General features: G+C 46.8%; 1 protein-coding gene across 1 annotated transcript in view; it reads right to left on the bottom strand.

Annotated features, from left to right (window-relative positions):
* LOC145393053 (uncharacterized) overlaps positions 1–23536 on the bottom strand; it is a 131264-nt gene that overhangs the window by 5783 nt on the left and 101945 nt on the right. The window contains exons 2-3 of the mRNA XM_080267391.1: positions 5461–5557; positions 4430–4506 (exon numbers count right to left, since the gene is read on the bottom strand). Coding sequence (XP_080123517.1) covers positions 4430–4506; positions 5461–5521 — 138 coding nt within the window. The 5' untranslated portion in view covers positions 5522–5557. The remainder of the gene's footprint in view (positions 1–4429; positions 4507–5460; positions 5558–23536) is intronic.

The raw sequence follows: 23536 nt of genomic DNA, 5'->3' as shown, positions 1-23536 counted from the left end.
ACTTTCCCGTCCGCACCGAGAATCTATTGAAGCTGCTTAGTAAGGCAGATAGATAGACAGACAGATAGGTAGATAGACAGATAGAAAGACTGATAGACATATAGATAGATAGACATAGATAGATAGGCAGACAGAAAGAGATACAGATAGACAGACAGGTAGATAAATATAGATAGGTAGATAGACAGGCAGATAGATAAATAGACAGATAGACAGACAGACAGATAGATAGATATATTTTTTTTACCATCTATTGCACCCCTAGGATAGACGCTTCGTACCTGCAAGGCGCACGTGTACCCCAGGTTAATTAGTAATCACCTGGGGGGACGTGAGATGCACAGGTGTTCACGGGGATGCTTACCTCAAGGGATGAAACTTCAGGTGTACACTCAAGCTGGTCCTTCAACTACCTCACCCTCAAGTCTTAGCTTCTTCAGTACCTACCCTGCCTCTCCCCTACTTTATTTTGTAAGTAACTAACGAGCAGACACTATCAAGAACGTAAAGTGAGATGGGAAGTGGAAAATGATGCAGGGTAGGGACAAGAAAGGTATTTTACGCATATGCAGACGTCTCCGGAACACTACATACTTCACCTCACATGTTAACAAGTCCGGAGCAATGTTTGGACTACCCCTGTTAATTGCCGGTGTTCCTGACGGCCCCTGTTTCAATCCTCCCACCTGGCTTCATTAGATCAGGTAACACAGAGCTTAATTAATCGTTCCTAAACTGTATTATTTATAGTGTAATTAAGAGAGTTATTTTTTTAAGCTTGCAGGCGAAAAAATATCGAGTTGATGCTATTAAGAGGAATACATAATTAGCTTTTCTTTTATAATTGATGTAGCAAGAGATATTTACAAACGCACACACACGCGCGCGCACACACACACACACACACACACACACACACACACACACACACACACACACACACACACACACACACACACACACACACACACACAGAGGAGCGTAAAAGAGGGGAATGTGACCTTTGACCTTTTCCACCAAAATATGTGTACACTTCCCCTCCCCTCCCTCCCCTCCCCTCCTCTCCTCTACTCTTCTTTCCTCTCGCCCTCCTCTCCCCCCTCTCTCTCTCTCTCCTTTCACCCCTCCTTCCCCTCCTCTCATCTTCCTCAGCCTTTCCCTCTGCTCTTCTCCTCTCACATCAAATCCCATCCCCTCTCTTCTTCCCCTCCTCCTCCTCTTCTCCCATTCCCCCTCCCCCATCCTTCCCCTCCCCTCCCCTCACCCTTCCTCCTCTCCTCCTGTCACCCCCTCCCTTCCCTTCCCATCACCTCTTCTCCCCACCTCTCCCTCTCCCCTCTCCTCCCCTCCCAGCATCCCAAATTCTCCACCCCATCGCCCCTCCCCACTCATATCTCCCCGTCCTCTCCGCTTCATCATCCCTCCCTCCCTTTCTCTCCTCCTCTCTCTCTCTCTCTCTCTCTCTCTCTCTCTCTCTCTCTCTCTCTCTCTCTCTCTCATTCATTCTTCTCTTTTTCGTCCTTCATCACAGTACCTCTTCCACCGACTCTCTTTCCTCCTTTTTTCTTTATCGCAACTATTCTCTCTCTCTCTCTCTCTCTCTCTCTCTCTCGTCCTATCTCCATTTAAAGCGAATCTTTTTTCTTCGTATACCCAGTCTACCAGTCTATTTTCTCTTCCACTCCCACTCAGCTGGCCTAATTCTCTCTCTCTCTCTCTCTCTCTCTCTCTCTCTCCTGACCTACTTGCTGCTCTCACCTATATTGCCTTTCCCCCTCTATCTCTTCCCCTCCTGACCTCATTTCCCCTCCTCTCCCCCACTCTTTCCCTCCCCTCCTCCTCTCCCCTGTCCCTTCTCCTTCCACTTCCTCACCTCCTCCTTCTCTCTCTTCATCCCCCACACCTTTCTCCTCCCCATCTCTCTTGCCCTCCCCTCCCCCTCTCAACCCATCCTTTCCCCCTCTCTCCCCATCCCTTATCCTCTCCTATCACCTCACTCTCTCCCATCCATACCTACCCCCCACCCTTTCCCTCCCATCTCCTCCTCTACTTCTCTCCCCACCCCCACCATCCCCCAACCCATCTCCTCTCCCCATCCACCCCCTTCCCCCGCCTCTCCCTTCAGGCTCCTGTGTCCAATCTCCCCATCTCCCCCAACATCACCCTCTCTCTCTCTCTCCCCTCACCCTCTTCTCTTTTATGCTCTTCAGGTAAGGGTCTCGTTTCAGGTTAATTTACTTTACCTGTGCTCCGGAAGAAAGGTGAAATTTTTACCTTTACCCTAAATATTTACAAAAGTCCTATTCATTTGGTAACACTTTCCTCATTGTAATTTCCTCATCATTTTCCTCCCTTTGGTAATTCCTTCATCATTTTCCTCATTTCCTCACCTCTTTTCTGAGCTAAAAATATTCCTACCTGGTCTCATTCTGTGATCACTAATTCTCCTTTTTCTTCGTCGTTAAAAATTGTCTTCTTTTTCACTTCGTCTTTTTTCCACATTCTTTTTTTATCTGTAAGTTAAATATTTTCTCACCTGAACTCATTACGTAGTCACATTATTCTCTTATTTCTTGGCAACTTTCTTTATTACGTCTCCTCTTTCTTTCTTTCGTGTCTCCTTTCTTTATTTCGTGTCTCCTTTCTTTATTTCGTCTCCTCTTTCTTTATTTCGTCTCCTCTTTCTTTCTTTCGTGTCTCCTTTCTTTCTTTTTCTTTTTCTTAGTCAATATAATTTCCTTCTTTCGAGTCACCTGATTATTATTTCTTTCTGTAAGCTAAGTATTTCTCTGATTCATATTCTTTCGTGACCTACTTTCTTATCTTTTTTGTTGTTGTCACGAATTACTGTTTTCTTTCGATTGACGTGACCTTCTCTCTCTCTCCTCATCCTTTCCACTCCGTCTCCCTCCTTCCCCACCCTCCCCCCCACCATCTCTCCCCTCCCCACCTCCCCCACCCCACTCCTCTCCCCCTCACCCACTCAGCCAGCTCTCAGAAATCTTACCCACATTAAACTCCCCCTCCTGCCTCACCTCCTGCCTCACCCCCTGCCTAACCTTCTGCCTCACTTCCTGCCTCACCTCCTGCCTTACCTCCTGTCTCACCCCCTGCCTAACCTTCTGCCTCACCCCCTGCCTAACCTCCTGCCTCAACTCCTGTCTCACCTCCTGCCTTACCTCCAGCCTAACTTCCTGTCTCACCCCCTGCCTAACCTTCTGCCTCATCCCCTGCTTCACCTCCTGCCTCACCCCCTGCCTAACCTTCTGCCTCTCCTCCTGCCTAACCTCCTGCCTCACCTCACTAATTGGCTTACACTCCACACTTGGCTTTTCACTCGCTCACGCAGCAGGTGGGGCGGTGGTGGAAGTTGTGGTAGGAAGTGGGTGTGGTGGTTGTGGTGGTGCGATGGTGGCAGTAGTGGCAGGAAGTGGTGTAGCTGTGGTGATTAGCTGGTGGTAGTGGTGACAGCAGTAGTAGTAAGGGGTGGCTGTCGTAGTTGTGGTAACTGTGGTGGTTGTGGTGGGGGTATAATAGTAGTAGTAGTAGTAGTAGTAGTAGTAGTAGTAGTAGTAGTAGTAGTGGTAGTGGTAGTAGCAGTAGTAGTAGTAGTAGTAGTAGTAGAACTGCTCACAAAGTACAATGCTAGTCACGAAGAAGTGCTATGGGAAGGATGTGGAGCCATTGCATTATCTCTTTCCGCCAGAGAAGGACGAAAATCTGGGCCAAGTTGGAGTGAGAGGAGTATAGGCAATCTAATATATACATCCTCACCCCTGACCAAGCACCCATTCACCAGCGATTTATCCTTGTCATTTACTTTATAATCACCTCACCTCGTGCTAATTACTCACTAACCTCTTTCTCTTAATTGCCAACTTACTGGGGCCTAATGAGGGTAATTACAGGCTGCTAATTGTCGCCTAATGAAGGTTCTTACCCCATAAAAAGCTGTTAAACTGTCTTCATTTTCTCTCTTATATTTCTCCGGATCTTTTCATTATCATCATTACCTCCAATTTTCCCTCCCTGCCTCCAATTTTCCCTCCCTGCCTCCAATTTTCCCTCCCTGCCTCCAATTTTTCCCTCCATGCCTCCAATTTTCCCTCCATGCCTCCAATTTCCCATCCTTGCCTCCAAATTTCCCTCCCTGCCTCCAATTTTTCCCTCCATGCCTCCAATTTTCTCTCCATGCCTCCAATTTTCTCTCCATGCCTCCAATTTTCCCTCCATGCTTCCAATTTTTCCTCCTTACCTCCAATTTTCCCTCCCTGCCTCCAATTTTTCCCTCCATGCCTCCAATTTCCCCTCCTTGCCTCCAACTTTCCCTCCCTGCCTCCAATTTCCCCTCCATGCCTCCAATTTCCCCTCCATGCCTCCAACTTTTCCTCCCCTCCAAAAACCTCTACCTCACTAGTTTCCTCCTTACCTCCAACTCTCTCTCCTTCTCCAAGAGTCTCTCCATGTCGTCATCCACAGTGGAGGGGGAGCCAGTCAGGGTCGGCTCTAAGGAGAGTTTGAGAAGTAGAGTTAGTGATCTGTATTTAAAAAGAAATATAAGTCATGAAGCAATAATGATAATAATAATGATAATAATAATAATAATAATAATAATAATAATGATGATGATAATAATAATAATAACAATCATCATCATCATCATCATCATCATCATCGTCATCATCATCAATAATAATAATAATCATCATCATCATCATCAACAACAACGTAATAATAATAATAATAATAATAATAATAATAACAGATAAATAAATAAATAAATACCTGTGATTATTATTGTTCTACTCAGGACTGTGTAAAAGGATTAATAATAGACCAGTTAATACGATCTACGTTATTCTCTCTAACACCTTTTCCTAAGCGATTTATTTTCCTTATCACACCTTACTATCCTATTCTGTGATACATAAATCCTATGAGTATCGCCATATTTTGCATAGGTAAGGTACAAAAGCGCATTAACCAACCATGTCCAAAAATAAATCGCTAAGGAACAGGTGTCAGGGAGCTTCCATAAACGACGAGAATAAAGGATAAATGGGCGACAATAAAGGAAATTTGCCGTAACCTCAGAATAGGACAGTAAGGTGTGATAAAACAAAATAAATCGCTTAGGAAAAGGTGTTCGGGAGCTTCCTCACCCGACGAGAATAAGGACGTAAGAATGTGGTGTTTGTGGATACTGACCTTCCGGAAAGACTACAGTAAGGGTCAGAGCAATAAGGTGTAATAAAATAAATCGCTTAGGAAAAGATGTTAGGGTGTGGGGAAAATAAATCGCTAAGGGAAAGGTGTTAGGGTGTGGATACTGACCTCCCGGAAAGACAGCAGTAAAAGTCATGGTAGTAAGGTCTGATAAAATAAATCGCTTAGGAAAATATGTTAGGATGTGGACAAAATAAATCGCTTAGGAAAAGGTGTTAGGGTGTTGATACTGACCTCCCGGAAAGACAGCAGTAGAGGTCATAGTACCATTGTCTGGAAGTGGGGTCAAGGCCATAGTGACGCGGTCCCTACGTCACCATCGCTTGCGGTTCTGTGGAGAGAGAGAGAGAGAGAGAGACTGTTAATAGATGATAATGATGGTGATGATGAGGATGATGATGAGGAGGAGGAGGAGAACGATAATGATAAAAATAATAATGAGAGAGAGGGAGAGAATGTAGAGAAGAGGATAAGATAGAAAGAAGAGAAGGTGTGTGTGTGTGTGTGTGAGAGAGAGAGAGAGAGAGAGTCAAACACACATTTCCGTAAGAGGGGAAGACTGGTGATGGACGTAAGGGCTGCAAGAGACACAGAAATACGAGTCTGTTTACATCCGACCTGTCTACACCTGAGTGAGAGAGAGACAGCCCCACCTTCCCCGTTTACCTGTACGAACGACACCTGTAAACATGGATACGCCTCTCTCTCTCTCTCTCTCTCTCAATTACAAAAGAAAAAGAAAAGAAAGACACAACAGTGGCGGTGACGTAGCTCTTATAAAAATTAAAGAAAAAAATGATATAGAAACATAGTAAAAACGATAAAGAAAAATTACAGAAAAAATAATAATGATTTAGGAGAAAAAGAAAAAAACTTCTATTACCACTACTATTACTACTATCACTACTATAACTATTACTGCTACTACTACCGTTCTAACGCTACCATTACTACCTCAGTTTTAAATAGCCTACCATACTTTGCCCCATACTACTACTACTACTACTACTGTCAGTGCTGTTATCAGCATACTTGATGTGGTATTTCTCTCTCTCTCTCTCTCACACACACACACATCATTCAGAGATTTACACATTTTACTTTACACGCCCCTCTCTCTCTCTCTCTCTGTCTCCTTGAGGTGGAACACTTTTAGTCTGATCCCTGGCAGTGAACCTGGCTAGTATGGCTGCACCTGACTAGTACACCTGCACTAGTCACTTGCTGAGGTGGAACACTTTTAGTCTGATCCCTAGCAGTGAACCTGCCTAGTATGGCTGCACCTGACTAGTATAGCTTCACTGATCACTGGGATGCTCAAGCTCCTTCGCCCCGGCAAGGCAGTGTTCCGTCGAAGAAGGACTCATTAGCCCCCAAGAAGGGGGGAGAATGAGCCCTATCCTCCCAACAACGAAGGATAGTTCTACCTACCCCCCCATCAAGGGAGGACAGTTAGAACTACCCTTCTGACTTGGGAGGATAGATGGCTGGTAGCCTTCCATTGAGGAAGGGTAGTAGACCCCCCCAAGAAGGGGGGGAGAGAAAATCCTGAGACCTAGCCTGTCCCTTACGAGGGGCAGGGAACTTGTGGCCCGCGGTTGCAGCGGGGAGCAGGGCAGGTCACGACACGCAGGCGAGGAACCAACACTTGCAGAGGGAGAGCCGTGGCTCTCAACCCCTGCAAGTGTTGGTTCCTCGCCCGCTGCAGGTGAGGAACCAACACTTGCAGAGGGAGAGCCGTGGCTCTCAACCCCTGCAAGTGTTGGTTCCTCACCCGCTGCAGGTGAGGAACCAACAGTTGCAGAGGGAGAGCCATGGCTCTCAACCCTTGCAACTGCTGGTTCCTCACCCGCTGCAAGTGAGTATCAACAGCAGCAGAGGGAGAGCTGTTGCTCTCAACCTCTGCTGTTGTTGATTCACTCACTTGCCGTGTCTTCGGACCTGCTGCCCCCCACTGCCGCCGTCGCCCTCATGATTCTTTTCCACCGTTCTACCTCCCTTTGTTCCCTGTGCTTCTGCTTCTCCTCCTCCTGCTCCCGCCGACGCTGCCCTGCCATCGCCTGGCGTCGGTCATTCTGTCGGGCTTTGTGCCTGGCTCCCTCCCAGCGTTGGTTTTCTAACCCCTTCAGCCGGAGCTCAGCGGCCTTTTCGCGCCGCCCCAAGTCCCTTCGCAAGTCATACTCCTTCCTTTCTCTCTCCTCCACCATGCGCCTTCGTGCGGCAGCCCGTCTTTCATTACCTTCCTGGCGCTTCATTTCTATTTTCTGTTTGCGGTGCAGCTCAGCCTCCAACCGCTGCACTTCCTTCATCTTTTCCCCATCCTTGACCTTGGGTGGGGTGAGGAGCGGGGTCTTGGGCCCCTCTGAGGAGGAGGAAGAGGAGGAGTCGGGGGAAGGAGTTGAGGGGGTGGGCGTAGAGGAGGGGGTTGGGATGGAAGAGGGGGTAGGGATGGAAGAGGGGGTAGGGATGGAGGAGGGGGTAGGGATAGAAGAGGGGGCAGTGGTGGAAGAGGGGGTAGGGATGGAAGAGGGGGTAGGGGTAGAGGAGGGGGTAGGAGTAGAGGAGGAGGTAGGGGTAGAGGAAGGGGTAGGGGTAGAGGTAGAGGAAGGGGTAGGGGTAGAGGAAGGGGTAGGGGTGGAGATGGGGTCGCTGTCCCTGGCCTCCCGACACTGACACGCCTGCACCCCATCATGTAACTCAACCGGACCTCCCTCTCTCCTCCCTCCACCACTCACTCCCCCACTCACCCTCCCACTCCCCTCACCTCTCGCTCCCCCACACGCCTTACCACTCAGTCCTAATGTTTTGAGGACGTTTCCCATAATTACTAGCAAAATTCTGTTATTAAGACGAGCGAAACGATATGGAAATTGAGCGGTGAAATGGGTGAATTTTGAGGGAAACTGGGATGAGAGGGAGAGAGAGAGAGAGACAGACAGACAGACAGAGAGCGAGAGAGAGTGTGTGTGTGTGTGTGTGTGTGTGTGTACGGGCTAAGTTCACACAGCTGCCAGCGTACCCTAAACGCACATAAACATACACCTGCGGACGGAAATATATCGATTCTGACTTTTACTTCTTCCTACCCTACCTCACTTCCTTCCGCTCACTTTCATCACAGTTCTCTCTACTCATTCCACCCTCTCACGGTAGGGGTAACTCTAGCATCCTATTCCAGCTATTTCCAGACGATTTTATTCAGCTGAGAGTCATAGGAGCCTGGGAGTGTTAATAATGGTGCTAATAATCTTACATGAGTTGGGCAAATGTTTATTTTTTACCTTTTTCTTCCACTTCTCTTCTCCTTCTCCCTCTATTTCTCCTCTTCCCTCCAGTTTCCCTCGTGTGATTCCCCCTTTAATCCTTCCACCACTTCTCTCTACGTCCCTCCTTCCCTCCCTCCATCTCTCCCTTCTCTCCATCCCTCCAATAATCCCAACGTGTCCCTCTCTCTCTCTCTCTCGCCAGCTGCAACCAACGCTCATATCTAAGACCACCAAGACTCAATTTAATCAACCAGACCTCCAGGCTTAATGGGCTACAGGAGCAGGCACGGAAAATGACCATGACGAGGGTACGGACGCTAGGGTACGGCGGGACTGGGGGGCGTGCGCACGTGAGATCGAGGTCATGCCATGTCGTGCACTGGGACAAGTTTATGCTTTCTTGAACATAAAAGGGAAAGAATTTTACGCGTGTACGTAGTTTTATCCACACACACACACACACACACACACGGTCAATGGCCATATGTAGGGTACGGCGGCTGGGGGAGGCAAAAGTTGGGGTCGACCTGGTTGCCTACAGCCAGACACAAAAGTCCCTCCACCTCTCCTGCCTCTCTCATCGCTGCAGTCAGAGAAGCTTGAATGGTACACAGTGAACAAAGGTACAGTGTGTGTGTGTGTGTGTGTGTGTGTGTGTGTGTGTGTGTGTGTGTGTGTGTGTGTGTGTGTGTGTAAGTGGAGGTGTAAGTACCGTGTCCGACGTTCATGCCTTACTTACCTGGTCATCTCAGCCAATTAACACCTGCCTTCACACCTGTCACCAACAAACACGTGATTATGCTACGGGTGTCAAGTGTACTGAAAGTTACACCTCTAGTACACACGGATGCTGTACATATCATCACCCACTGTACAATCACCCACTGACTGATCATGTACATCTTAGTCCCCACGTAACAGTCAGAAGTTTGTGAATTTAGCTGTGAGAGGCGGAAGAGAGGGGCACAGACTCTTGCACCTGACTGTACAGCGTCCCTCAAGAGTTGTCCTTACCTTTAGCGTATTGACATTTTCAGAGTGGAAGAAATTTATAAGTATTCTCCACAAACTTTATATTTTTGTGTCTGCCTATCCTACTTATATAGCAAAGAGATGGATGTTTTTGTAACATATGAATTACAGTATGCATTCAGAAAACTACCGTATATAATAATAATAATAATAATAATAATAATAATAATGATGATGATGATGATGATGATGATGATGATACTACTACTACTACTACTACTACTATTACAACTACTACTAATGATGATGATAACGATGCTAATAAAAATAATAATAATAATAATAATAATAATAATAATCTACGCAAGGTCCAGGTTATTTGCACTCACATATATGCACCACGAGGGAAGCCGCTTACCTGGTCGTGCGAGTAAGGCATGCGTGGGAATAACCTCATCCACGTATGTACACACGCCTAGCATTCATGTGTGTGTGTGTGTGTGTGTGTGTGTGTGTGTGTGTGTGTGTGTGTATGTGTACGTCAAATCGAGCTAATGTCCGTTCACGTACAGGGGGGAGGGTTAGAAGGGAAAAGCATACGTGCAAGGATGGTGTAAGATTAAGCTGGTTTATTGACGTACACACACACATACATAACGCTCTCAAGGACACACACACACACAAACACACACACACACACACACACACACACACACACACACATCTGCACTCGAGAACATCTGCAAATGAGGTTACATTTAATTACTTTCTGAAAACATTCACCCTCATTCGCATACACACACACACACACACACACACACACACACACACACACACACACACACACACACACACACACACACACACACACACACACGACTGCATGCAATTGGTGCACAAGTGTATGCAATGAGTGGCGTTATTATGCCCTTGTTGCCCTTCACCACACCTGCTTCACCTCTCTCTCTCTCTCTCTCTCTCTCTCTCTCTAATGTAATTTTCTCCTCCTTCCTCTTCCTTAATTTGACCCTTTTCGTCCCCATCTTTGTTTTTCTTTCCTTCCTTCTCTCCTTCCCTCCCTTCCTTCCTTCCTCCCTTCCCTCCCTTCTTCCTTCCTTGATATCACCTACTTTTATCACAGTCTAATCTCATTCTTCGCTCATTTCTCTTATTCTTCGTTTAATTTCATCTATATTAACCTCTCTCTCCCTTCCTTGTGCCTTAATCTCAAATCTTAGAGGTGTATTTTAAGTATCCCTAAAAATCCCGCAGCAAATCCTCCCCAGCGACTTATCCTGCACATGACACAGCAATATCCTCTCTTATATTGTCAACGCAAATTATAACAGTGTATAGAAAAGATATAAATAAGAGGCAAGTGTTCATTTTCGTCTTGTATATCATCAAAGGAATTCATCATGCTACGAAAAACGATAGATGCAAGGGGGTGTTAAATTATAATAGGCAAAATCTATCGTTAAAATAGATATACTGCAATGTCGACTACGCCACCTAAGGCTCCACGGACGCTACTACCATCTCAACTTCCGGCACTCACGCGCAAATGAAAGTGGGCGCGTCTAAAAAGAGGGCGAAGAGTAGTCAGGATTTGAGTGCAATAGCGATTCCTACACACACACACACACACACAGACACACAGACACACACACACACACACACACACACACACACACAAGAAAGCAGTTTAACCTCGTCCTTTTCCAACCAATATCCTTTTCGCCTTATCAATTCCACATCATCTAATCCAATATTCTCCCACACACACTCCTCATAACCGCTTACCGTATCTCTTGACCCAGCCTCTCTCTCTCTCTCTCTCTCTCTCTCTCTCGTGGCCCAGATAAGCCAGAATTCCATATGAAGGAGGATCCAATTCCATTCAGACGACGGCAGGAGGATTGGAACCCCTTGAGGCGAGATTGGGAGTGGATTCCGGCATCACTTTCGACGAGGGTGTAAAGAGGGTCACGTGGAGCTGCTGTGTGATGTCGAGGAGCATGATTTTCCACTCCACTCGCTGCGTGGATGGGTGGAGGAGGTGGTGGGGAGATGTGGGGGTGGAGGAGGTGTTGGAGATGAGGTAACAGGAGGGGTTTTGTTGGTGATGAGGTGGCGATGAAGTTAAAAGGAATTTGGTGGATGCATTTTCTTGGCTGTGTCTGTTGTTGATCCTGTCTATTTTCTTTCATTCCATCCGCTGCTCTGTGGGTGGATTGGTGGAGGAGGTGGTGGAGAGATGGAACAGAGAGGTGGTGGTGGTGAAATGATGGAGATGACGCAAGAGACATTGATATTTTTACGCTGGTGATGACGTAAGTGACAGCGTTTGTTCTTCTCGTGGTGATGACGTAACAGAGAATGAGACGGAAATGTGATGGTGATGAACTATGGTGTTGTTTTTGTAGCGCGTGTGGTGATGATGCTGGAACGAGGGATTTTGTGATTTATGAGGCTTCTGTGGAAATGACGTAAATTGCTGTTATTTTTGTGGTGGAGATGGTATTTTAAAGATGGTGCGTGCGTGTTCTAGTGACCGACAGTGATGTAGGGTGTGTGTGTGTGTGTGTGTGTGTGTGTGTGTGTGTGTGTGTGTGTGTGTGTGTGTGTGTGTGTGTGTGTGTGTGTGTGTGTGTGTGTGTGTGTGTGTGTGTGTGTGTGTGTGTGTGTGTGTGTGTGTGTGTGTGTGTGTGTGTGTGAGAGAGAGAGAGAGAGAGAGAGAGAGAGAGAAAGTTCCCCTCTCTATCCTATAACCACCACCAACTCAGCACCCACACAATGCCCCACCAATACCCCTCTCTTCCCACAAAGCTGCCTTCACGTGTGGTCGATAGGCAGAGATCTACGTCATCTTGTGCTCAGACGTACGGGCTCCCAACCATCCATAAGTCCTGATTAGGCTCTTGTATCCGTCCAGCAACCGACTTAATCGAATAATTCCCCTTTATTGTAGTGTCCGGAGCAGGGGAATTGGGAAATATTGTCCGGAAATATCTGCCTGGAAAGACTGGCTCCGAGAAAGGAAGGCTGGATGGATGGACAAGGTTTCCAAGCACCTTTTCCTATGCGATTTATTCTACCTTTAATTACTTATCCGGAATTACCTGCCCGAAAAGACTGGGATAATTGAAGTTTGTAATCTAGGTGGTAAAGGTTGGTACGTAACACCCTTTCTTTAGCACCTTATCCAATCATCAGGAGAAAAAAGCATGACATATAAAGCAAGTCATTGGAGTTGACTGGCTGAGCAGACCCATTAACTGCAGGCAAGGAATCCCCCACATTGGACCGCCCCGTGCAGTGAGCCGATAATGCCTCGCGACAGACAACACAGCCAGGCGTGTCGAAATTTGGTTCCTGGATGGATACCGGTTTTGCGTCTCACCATCCAATTAACAGGGACACCATTGTAGGCTCCACATCACCCCATTACCTCACTCCATCACCAGAAAAAAAAAAATGAAAAAGAAATAAACACAACGATTTACAACAATACAAACTTGAAAAAAATGAGTAGAATAACACAACATAAGATGATCAATATAGTGAACTCGAAATTAACTCTTCCACAAAGAATATAGATTGTGGATATGATGTGGATACTATGTGGATGTTATGTGGATATAATGTGGGGTTAGATATATATACCACTATCCCATTTAACAAACAAACACACACACACACACACACACACACACACACACACACACACACACACACACCTGGCTCTGACGAAATGCCTAGTTCGGATGGGATGCAGTGCGCCACAGATCCACACTGATCCACTTCAGGGCGGATCGACGGATATGGGGTGGATCAGATAAGGCTCCCCAGGTGGATCCATTAAGCCTGGGTGCGATCCGTGGGTGACTGTCATTGAAGGATGTGGATATTTTTACTTACAGATGGTATGGGGTGGATTGGAGGGTGCGATGATATGGGTCGGAGGGAATGAGAGAGAGAGAGAGAGAGAGTGAGAGAGAGAGAGAGATAGAAAGACAGAGAGAGACAGAGAGAGAGAGAGACAGAGAGATAGAGAGAGAATGATAGTAACATGCAACGTGACAGACATACACACACACACACACACACACACACACACACACACACACACATAAAGACAGACTGACAGATGCGCTCAGTGAGAGAGAGAGAGAGAGAGAGAGAGAGAGAGAGAGAGAACCTTCAGAACCTCCTTAAACCCACGAACAAGAAAATTGAACCTTCAGATTCAATTACTTTACCCAATCGGATAATGGAGAGGAGAAAGGCCACTAGTCCGGAAAAACGGGGTGGGCACCGAAGAACTGGTCCGTAAAAACGAGGGAGCCCATCGTATATCGCGGAATGTCTGGCTGGATCGGGGGTTGTGTTCAGGACAGCCCATCCACTTTAACCGCGAGAGAGAGAGAGAGAGAGAGAGAGAGAGAGAGAGAGAGAGAGAGAGAGAGAGAGAGAGGGGGGGGGGACAGCTAAAAGAATGAAATGCTGAGGAAAGTAACTAGAGGATGAATTGAAATAGATAAAAATAGACATTGGAGAGGTAAAGAGTGCTATTCACATCTTACAGAGAGAGAGAGAGAGAGAGAGAGAGGGGGGGGATGGAGGGAGGGGGTGTCTTACCTTCAGCAACACAGGTAAGTCAACCTCTCTCTCTCTCTCTCTCTCTCATATCCTTCGAGAGCAGCGTATTGTTCATCTCAAATACAAAAGCACAAATCCTGGAATAGCTTCTTATTGTCTCTTGGGAAGGAAGGAAGAGGAGGAAAATGAGAGAGAGAGAGAGAGAAACGTTTACACCTGAAACGTTCACCTTCACGTCCCATTTACCCCAAGAAAACGTTTACTTCCGAGCCACCGAATCGAGGTCACCGGATGGCCCCCTGACCTCGCCACGTCGCAACCAGGTCAGCCCAGGTCACACAAGGACAGCTCAGGTGCATCCTCATCATCATCATCATCAGTATATTTCGTAAAGAGGGTGATGGTAAGACATTCATTCATTCATCTTCTCTCTCTCTCTTTCTCTCTCTCTCTCTCTCTTTCTCTCTCTCTCTCTCTTTCTCTCTCTCTCTCTCTCTCTCTCTCTCTCTCTCTCTCTCTTGCAGCTCTAAAATCGTCCGTAAATGGCAAGAATAAAATAAAAAAAATATTCCATTGAAGGACTTGATCTTTTCACCTCGAGGACAAAATCTTCTTCTCGATGGATTTTTAGAACTATCAAGGTGCTTTATACTGAAAAAAATCGTCTGCTGGAGGAGGAGGAGGAGGAGGAGGAGGAGATGAAAAGAGATGAAGAAGAAGAGGAAGAAAAGGTGGAGGAGGAGGACGAGGAGAAGCAGAAGAAAGAGGAGGAAGAAGAAGGAAAAGAAGAAGAAGGAAAAGAAGAAGAAGGAGAAGAAGAAGATGAAGAAGAAGAAGAAAGTGAGGAAAGTGATTAATAAAATTTGGAACAACAGAGAAGAAATAAATAAAAAATAGGAATATGCTAAGGGTAACATTTCTGATGAGTAAGAGAGTATTTGTGTGTATTGTGGGGGTGTATGAGAGAGAAGGGGGTGAGGGGGGAAGAGGAGAGGTGAGGGGGGTGGGAGGAAAGACATGGGGTGAGGGGGGTGAGAGGGGTGATGAGGGGGGCCGTGGATCAATAGGATGGCACCGTGGCGTCTCCGGGCAGCCACAACCATGCATCACCCCGCCCCTCAAGGGTACGTGCCCGACACCCCCAGCCCCAGAGACAAGCCAGGCAGGGGCGGGGGAGGGTAGGCGGGGGCGGTGGGTGGCAGGCAGGAGAGGCAGGGAGGGGGGGGGAGTGGTAGGCAGGAGAGAGGCACCATCACAGTTTTAGAGACAGAGCTTTTTTAATTATATTTTTGTGTCCGTATTTCTTTTCTATATTATTTCTAAATGTTATGAGCAATGTTTTCACTCTCTCTCTCTCTCTCTCTCTCTCTCTCTCTCAAATGATAGATAGACAGGTAGACAGAGAGGTAGACAGAGACAGACAATGCGAGCGACCTGGTGCAGAGCCTTGGGTGACGCGTCCACAGAGAGTCTAAAAGTCTGTAATGAGGGGAGCAGAGGGAGGGGAGGACTGGGAGCTGGCCGGTGAGGGGAAGGGGGCGAGGGGAAAGAGGAAGGAGGAAGGGGAAATGGAAAGATGAAGGGGGAAGGAAAACAGGAAAGGAGGAAGAGGAAGAGGAAATGGAAAGATGAAAGGGGTAGGAAAACAGGAAGGCGGAAGAGGGGGTGGAAATGGAGATAAAGGGGGAAAGGAAACAGGAAAGAGGAAGAGGAAGGGGAAGCGGAGAGAGGAAGGGGGAGGGGTAACATGAGGAAGAGAGAGAAGGAAAAACAAGAGGAAGAGGAGGGAGGAAACAGAAAGAAGAATGGGAGGGGAAAATGAGGGAAGGAGGAAGAGGAGAGGAAAAGGAAAGTAAAGAGGGAGGGGAAAGGGAAAGAGGAAGGAAGCAGGAAGGGGAAAAGGGAAAGGGGAACGGGAACAGGGAGGAAGGAGGTGACGAAGACGAAGACGAAGAAGGGGTAGGTGGAGAAGGGGGCATGTAAGAGGAACACGGAAAGTAAGTGAGGCGTAGAGAAAATATTAAGTACACACAGAAGGATGATTCAGGATACACTGTGTTATATGATCACGTGTGGATAATGGACTGGCAATGACTGTGTTTATGTAAGAATGTAAGGGTGTAATTAAGGAGAGGGTTAACTAGCTCCCTCTCTCTCTCTCTCTCTCTCTCTCTCTCACATACACATCACCTCGAGTAAACAGTGCCTGCCCTCCTTTGTAATTATCTTTATCATCTTATCGTCTAAGCCAATTTACTCAAACAAAAAAAAATCCATCCTTTTCTTACGGAGCCAAATTCTCGTGATATCTTGCTGTTGTTGTTCTGGCCCCAAGTTCTTCGGAAAAGTGAACTCAGTGGACTGCAGGCTTAAGTTTCCCCCCCCCCCGCCATCCTCCTTTCAGGGAACAAGGAAGGAGTAGAAGGGCGTTCGCATAGCCGGGCAGTGGATCCGCCTGGTTATATATCAGTGCCACCACGTGAAGGCGTCCCTCTCCAACACCCAAGAGAGAGAGAGAGAGAGAGGGAGAGAGAGAGAGAGAGAGAGAGAGAGAGAGAGAGAGAGAGAGAGAGAGATTCTTGATAAGTGCAATGACAAAAATCAAAACCAGAGAGAGAGAGAGACAGACAGACAGATAGACAGACAGACAGACAGACAGACAGACAGACAGACAGACATTCTTGATAAGTACAAAGACATAAATCAAAACGCGAACTTTCTTATACGCAAAATTGATATTGGGAAAAAAGGGGAAGTGAAAAAAATAATAATGGCACTTCTTGGAACTGAGCGAAGAAATTTGGCAAAAAGGAAGGGCGAAGTGCTTCGGAGGAGGGACCACGTAGGGCGAAATCAAATTAACCTTGAAGAAATTGCCGTGGTGTGCGAACGAAAAGGAGAAGAGGTGATGGGGGAGGGATGGAAGGGTGTGTGTGTGTGTGTGTGTGTGTGTGTGTGTGTGTGTGTGTGTGTGTGTGTGTGTGTGTGTGTGTGTGTGTGTGTGTGTGTGTGTGTGAGAGAGAGAGAGAGAGAGAGAGAGAGAGAGACAACAAACTCGGAAGCCCTGACGCAAGCACAGCCAGCTTAAGAGTGTGCCTGCCAAGGAGGGAGAAGAAGAGGAAGAAGAGAAGGAGGAGGAGGAGGAGGAGGAGGAGGAAGAGGAGGAAAACACGGTCCGTAATAATCGCTGTTATATCCAGGTCCCTAAGTATACTGCAGGAGTGAACAAGGAGTACAGGGGGCAACCAACTGAGTCCACCAGTCTTACCGGCTCCAGTGCACCCTTGGCAAGTCCAGAAGTTATTGTCACAAATTATTTAAACATTTTTCTGTCTCTATATCACTCAAATATTATCAAGTATCAATTTATTTCTTCCTATTTTCCAATTTATAAGTCCCCTTTGGTTTTGAAATAGATACAAGAGCTAAATGTCAAAATATCTCTCAACTATACTCTCTCCACCTTAACTTGGCCTAAAATTGCCATCTCTCCATCTCGAACGCTGCGTTGTGACAAGAGATTAGCCCTTGAACATGGTGCTAGTCACGAAAAAGTGCTGCGGGAAGGATGTGGAGCCGTAGTATCGTCTTATTCTGCCACTGAGCTACGGGAAATCAGCCGCGAAAGGACGAAAATCTGGGCCACGTTAAAGTGAACGGAGTATAGGAATCGAATACACAACTTCAACCATAAGAAAGTTTGTGAAAGAGACCCCAGCGCAAGGAGGGAGGGAAGGGGGAGAGAGGGGAGGGGAAGAGAGGGGAGAAGGCCAAAGGGGAGAGGGAAGAGGTCGCGGAGGAAAGAGAAACACCCAGCCTTTCTCGACGATATTCCCTCCAGATTTTAGGCCCCCCCCCCCCTGGAGCACGGACGAGGGAACAAAAGAAGGAAGGTGACTGTGATTCTTGGCTCGATATTCACGAAGATTCTCAAGTCGTGGGGACAAGAATATTCGTTTATAACTACGCCTTCACCCGTACACCTACCTACCATGCATTTCACAACCTAACTATACTCTTTTCACTTAAACTTGGCCCAAAATTGCCCTCTCCTCATCTTCAATGCTGAGTTGTAGCAATATTTTAACAGTTGAATATGTTGCTAGTCACGAAGAAGTGCTATGGAAAGATGCTGAACTGTAACACTGTCTCCCTGTCAGTGAGATGAGCCGTAGCATTCAGGTTTATTTTATTATTATTATTATTATTATTATTAGTAGTAGTAGTAGTAGTAGTAGTAGTAGTAGTAGTTGTTGTTGTAGTAGTAGTAGTAGTAGTAATAGTAGTAGTAGTAGTAGTAGTAGTAGTAGTAGTATCATTATTATTATCGTTACTATTATTATTATTAGTATTATTATTATTATTATCACTGACATTGTTATTATTATTATTATTATCATTATTATTATCATTATTATTATTATTTGACCACTGAGCGATCCGAAATGAACTGCAAAAAGACGAAAATCAGAGCCAAATAAAGGAAAATGATCCACAGAATTAACACCAAAGTGAAAACATGTGAAAAACGAAACAATAAGAAATCCGGACCAAGTAAAGAAAAAAAAAAATACGCGAATAAAGCAAGGGTCTTTACTGAGGCGAAATAAAGGAGGCAGGAATAAGGAGGAGACAATATTGAAGTTAAGTTGCTGCAGTGAAGTTGTTAAGGGAGAAATTAGCAGGTTGAGAGAGAGAGAGAGAGAGAGAGAGAGAGAGAGAGAGAGGGAGAGAGAGAGGACAATATTGAAATTAAGTTACTGCAGTGAAGTTGTTAAGGGTGAAATTAGCAAGTTGAGAGAGAGAGAGAGAGAGAGAGAGAGAGAGAGAGAGAGAGAAGGCCTACAACTTTGACCGCATCATATAAAGGATGGGCTTATGAATCAACCTTAGAGAGAGAGAGAGAGAGAGAGAGAGAGAGAAAGAGAGACCCCTCCCCCTTCTTGTACGTACACCCCCAACACCCCTGTACTACACCTTGCCCGGAAATATGCAGACGCCTCTCTCTCTCTCTCTCTCTCTCTCTCTCTCTCTCTCTCTCTCTCTCTCTCTCTCTCTCTCCACAGGCCACCACATCGCCATTTCTGTCGCCATGGAAACAGAAGAAAAAAGAGATATGCAGTAGAGACATTTCTTTCCTCCTTCTTCCATTTTTCTGCTGAGTCATGTGAGCCGGTGACATAGAGAAAAAAAATACCGGTCCACATTTTCTTTTTGAGAGAGAGAGAGAGAGAGAGAGAGAGAGAGAGAGAGAGAGAGAAGGGGGGGGCGCTCATCGTCATTTAGGTGAAAAGTGAAAACAAAAAATGAAACGTGGTGGGAGGAAAGCGTAGACTTTTTTTATTTTTTATTTGAGAGAGAGAGAGAGAGAGAGAGAGAGAGAGCGGGTCGAACTCTGACCTTACCCTGTGACCCTGACCTCTGATTTCTCAAAATCCAGTCACTAAATTCTTGCCTTATCCTTAAAATTACCACCAAGTTGGGTTTAAATCGAACACACACACACACACACAATACCCGCCTTCGTTCCTCTGCCACAACAAAACCATAAACGCGGCCGACAGAATTCTTCCCTTAGCGTGACGTCATGTGCGCCACAGAACGCGGCCGCCCAGCACTTCACGATGCCCCGCAGCAGACATCACTATCCGCTTGGTTTGAAGTCAAGAGCTGGTCTGTATTTTCTCCTCTCCCTCTCTCCCCTCTTCTCTCCCCTCTCTTCTCCCTCTCTCCCCTCTCTCTTTCCTCTCCTCTGCTTGCTTCTCCCCTTTCCTCCCTTCTTTACCTGCCTTTTTCACTCCTTCGTATGTCTCTGATCTTTTTTTTAACTCGAAAATTGGTTTACATTTTTACCTCTCTTCTCTCCCCTCTCCCTCTTCTCTCTCACTCCTTCCTCTCTCCTCTCCTTCTTTCCTCTCCCCTTTCCTCCCTACTTCCCCTCCTCCTTTCCTCCCTTTCTCTCCCTCTTTTCTCTCTCTTCCTTAGCACCATCTTTTTCTTCCTGGTTGAAGGTGAGAGCTAACCTAAATCTTTTCCTCTCCTCTCTCCCTCTCTCTCTCTCTCTCTCTCTCTCTCCCCCCCAAAAAAAATCATTCCCTTGTAGAAACGAAAAAATGCAAAAAATAACAATTATATATAAATTTTGGATATGAACATTTTCCTTCAGGAGGAAAAACGAAAAAAAAAAATAACGAGAGAGAGAGAGAGAGAGAGAGAGAGAGAGAGAGAGAGAGAGAGAGAGAGAGAATATGGGCAAACTTCAGGACATCCATCGACGCCAAAGTAAGCCAGTCTTTCTCACTCTTTCTTTCTTTTCCCCTTCTTCGTCTCCTGGTCCTGTCTTTAATTTCTTTACTTCTCCTCTAGATTAATCATTATCTCCTTCAAGCGCAGGAAATAATAAGTAGCAAAGAATCAGGTGCTAAGGTCAGGCAATCTTAATTCTTTCGTCTTTCATTTATCTTCCCATTTTCTTATTTTTCATTTAGTCTCCCATTCATCGTCTTCTCTTTTTCCATTTCGCCTTTCATTCGTCCTCTCCTCTTCTACTTGCTGTCTTTCGCCTCTCATTCGTCGTCTTCTCCTCTCCTCTTCTTGCTGTCTTCCGTCTATCACTCGTCTTCTTCTCTTCCTCTTGCTGTCTTCCGTCTATCACTCGTCTTCTTCTCTTCCTCTTGCTGTCTTTCGTCTCCCATTCGTCTTCTTCTTGCTGTCTTTCGTCTCTGACTCCTCTTCCTCTCTTCTTGCTGTCTTTCGTCTCTTCATCTTCCTTTCTTCTTCCAGACAGTCGAGGGAGAAGAATGGTGTGTGAGATTAAGATTGAGCTCAGAGGTGGGGGAGAAGAGGGGAGGAGAGAAGAGGTGGCCAAGGGAGGGAGGGGAGAGGGTATGGGGAGTGTAGGGGGCAAGGAGGGAGAATTGGAGAGGAGAGGAAGGCTGTAAAGGGAGGAAGAAATGAGGGGAAGGAGAAAGAGAGGAGCTGATGAGGGGAGGGATGGGGTGCAGGGGGTGAGGGAATGGGGAGGGGAGATGAAGGGAGGAGGGGGAAGGGAGAGGGAAAGGAAATGCAGTGGAAAGGGAATGGAAGGGAAAGGGTGGGGAGGAAGGCCGGGGAGGGGAGATAAAGGAGAGAAAGAAGGAGGGGAGGGAAGGGAGCTACGGAAGGGGAGTAAGGGGGGTGGGGAGATGCAGGGGAGAGGGGAAGGGGGAGGAAGAGGGGAGGGGGAGGGGAAGGGGTGAATTACGAGGGAGGTGAACGTAAAGCATGTGGGGGTCTCTCTCTCTCTCTATCGCTTGCCATCCCCCGTCGACGTCCGCACCGAAGGGAATACGTGGTTCTTGGGGCCGTAAATCTAGGTGGGATTGGAGGCTTCGTAACACCTCTTCGTCACCGATTTATCTTGCACACTGCACGTCAATATTCTCTTGCATGTTACTGATCATATCGGCAGTAGCAGTAGTAGTAGTGGTAGTAGTGGTAGTAGTAGTAGTAGTAGTGATAGTATTAGTGGTGATAGTAGTAGTAGTAGTAGTAGTAGTTTGAAATAGGAATGAAACTTATTGAACTATTTTGTACACACACACACACACACACACACACACACACACACACACACACACACACACACACACGTCAAACAAAGCCTAATATCCGCTCTCCCTTCGCAAGCGCGGATGTAAAAATGGCGTCTGGCTGAATGGGTTTATTCGTCACAAGGAAAACAAAAATAATACAAAAAAAAAAGACTATTTCGGAATTTAAATTCGAGAGAAATAATTGTGGCGCGACTGTCATTATCGTCTGGTGATTGGTGTCCCTCTGTGTGTGTGTGTGTGTGTGTGTGTGTGTGTGTGTGTGTGTGTGTGTGTGTGTGTGTGTGTGTGTGTGTGTGTGTGTGTGTGTGTGTCTCTCTCTCTTTAATTGTGTGTGTGTGTGTGTGTGTGTGTGTGTGTCTCTCTCTCTCTCTCTCTCTCTCTCTCTCTCTGTGTGTGTGTGTGTGTGTGTGTGTGTGTGTGTGTGTGTGTGTGTGGCGATGGCGTGGAGTGGCATGACCGTGTGAGTGAGACAAGGGGAGAAGGGGGGGGTAGAAGGGAGAGAGGGAGGGAGGAAGGGGAGGGAAGGGGGAGGGAGGGAGAAAATATGAGGTAGGGGGGAGGAGAGGGAGGAAGGGGGAGGAAAGAGGAAGGTGAACGGAGGAGAGGGAGGAAGATAGGGAGGTAAGAGGAGGGGGGAGGAAGGGAGGGGGATTTTGGAGGGGGAGGGGGAGGGGAAGGGAGGGGGAGTGAGGTAGGTCAGTCCAGGGTACGAACCAATGATCCTGAGTCACAGTTATAAAGGGATCCGAACCTAATTATAAAGGGATCCAAACCTATTTATAAAGGGATCCAGACCTATTTATAAAGGGATCCGAATCTATTTATAAAGGGATGCATTTGGAAGAGTTTGTGAATATGGCTTAAGTCCTCGCTTTGCTTTTTCCCAACTCTCTCTCTCTCTCTCTCTCTCTCTCTCTCATTGCTCAAAGGTCAGAGTTGAAGCGACGTGTATTATCTCTAAAAATTAATAACAGGCTTTTAGGAGAGAGAGAGAGAGAGAGAGAGAGAGAGAGAATTTTTATAAGTATGGAACCTGAACTTAAGAATTTTTATAAGTGTGGAACAACTTAAGAATGTTTATAAGTATGGGACCTGATCTTAAGAATTTTTGTAAGTATGGGACCTGATCTTGGGTTTCAAACTTCTCTTCTCTCTCCTCCCCACTCCCTCTTTCTTCCTCTCCTCCCCACTCCCTCTTTGTCTTCCCTCTCCCTCTTTCTCTTCTCTCTCCTCCCCACTCCCTCTTCTCTTCTCCTCCCTTCCTCCTCCTCTTCCTCTCTTTGCCTTCTTCCCTCCACATTCCTCTCCAATCTCCTCTTTCTCCCCTCCATCACCCCCCTCCTTCCTCCCAGATTCCCTTACACCCCTCCATTCCCTCCTTCTCCCCCCCCCCATCACCCTCTCCACCCATCCCAATCCCCCCCCCATCACCCTCTCCACCCATCCCAATCCCCCCCCCACTCCTCTCTCTCCCCCTCCTCTGCCACCCCTCCCTTCCCTCCTCCTCCTCCTCCCTCTCCATGTGTCCCTCCCCACTCCTCTCATCCTTCCCCTCCATCTCCTCTCCACCCCACCCCACCCCGTGTCCTTCCACCTGGCTCTGCGCGACAGGTGACCTAGTTTCCCCTTACCTGGCTACTCTCTCTCTCTCTCTCTCTCTCTCTCTCAGGACAGGTATTCCCCCCGTGTAGGTCCGGAAGTGATAGCCAAGTTAGAGGATTGTGTGTGTGTGTGTGTGTGTGTGTGTGTGTGTGTGTGTGTGTGTGTGTGTGTGTGTGTGTGTGTGTGTGTGTGTGTGTGTGTGTGTGTGTGTGTGTGTGTGTGTGTGTGTGTGTGTGTGTGTGTGTGTGTGTGTGTATCCTTGGCCATTTTTCT

Source organism: Coenobita brevimanus, chromosome 23, assembly GCF_032717465.1.
Source record: "Coenobita brevimanus isolate Jiangsu-jjx chromosome 23, ASM3271746v2, whole genome shotgun sequence".
In the NCBI taxonomy this organism is placed as follows: Eukaryota; Metazoa; Arthropoda; class Malacostraca; order Decapoda; family Coenobitidae; genus Coenobita; species Coenobita brevimanus.
The sequence above is the reverse complement of the archived record's forward strand: the minus strand, read 5'-3'. Positions and strand labels throughout refer to the sequence as shown.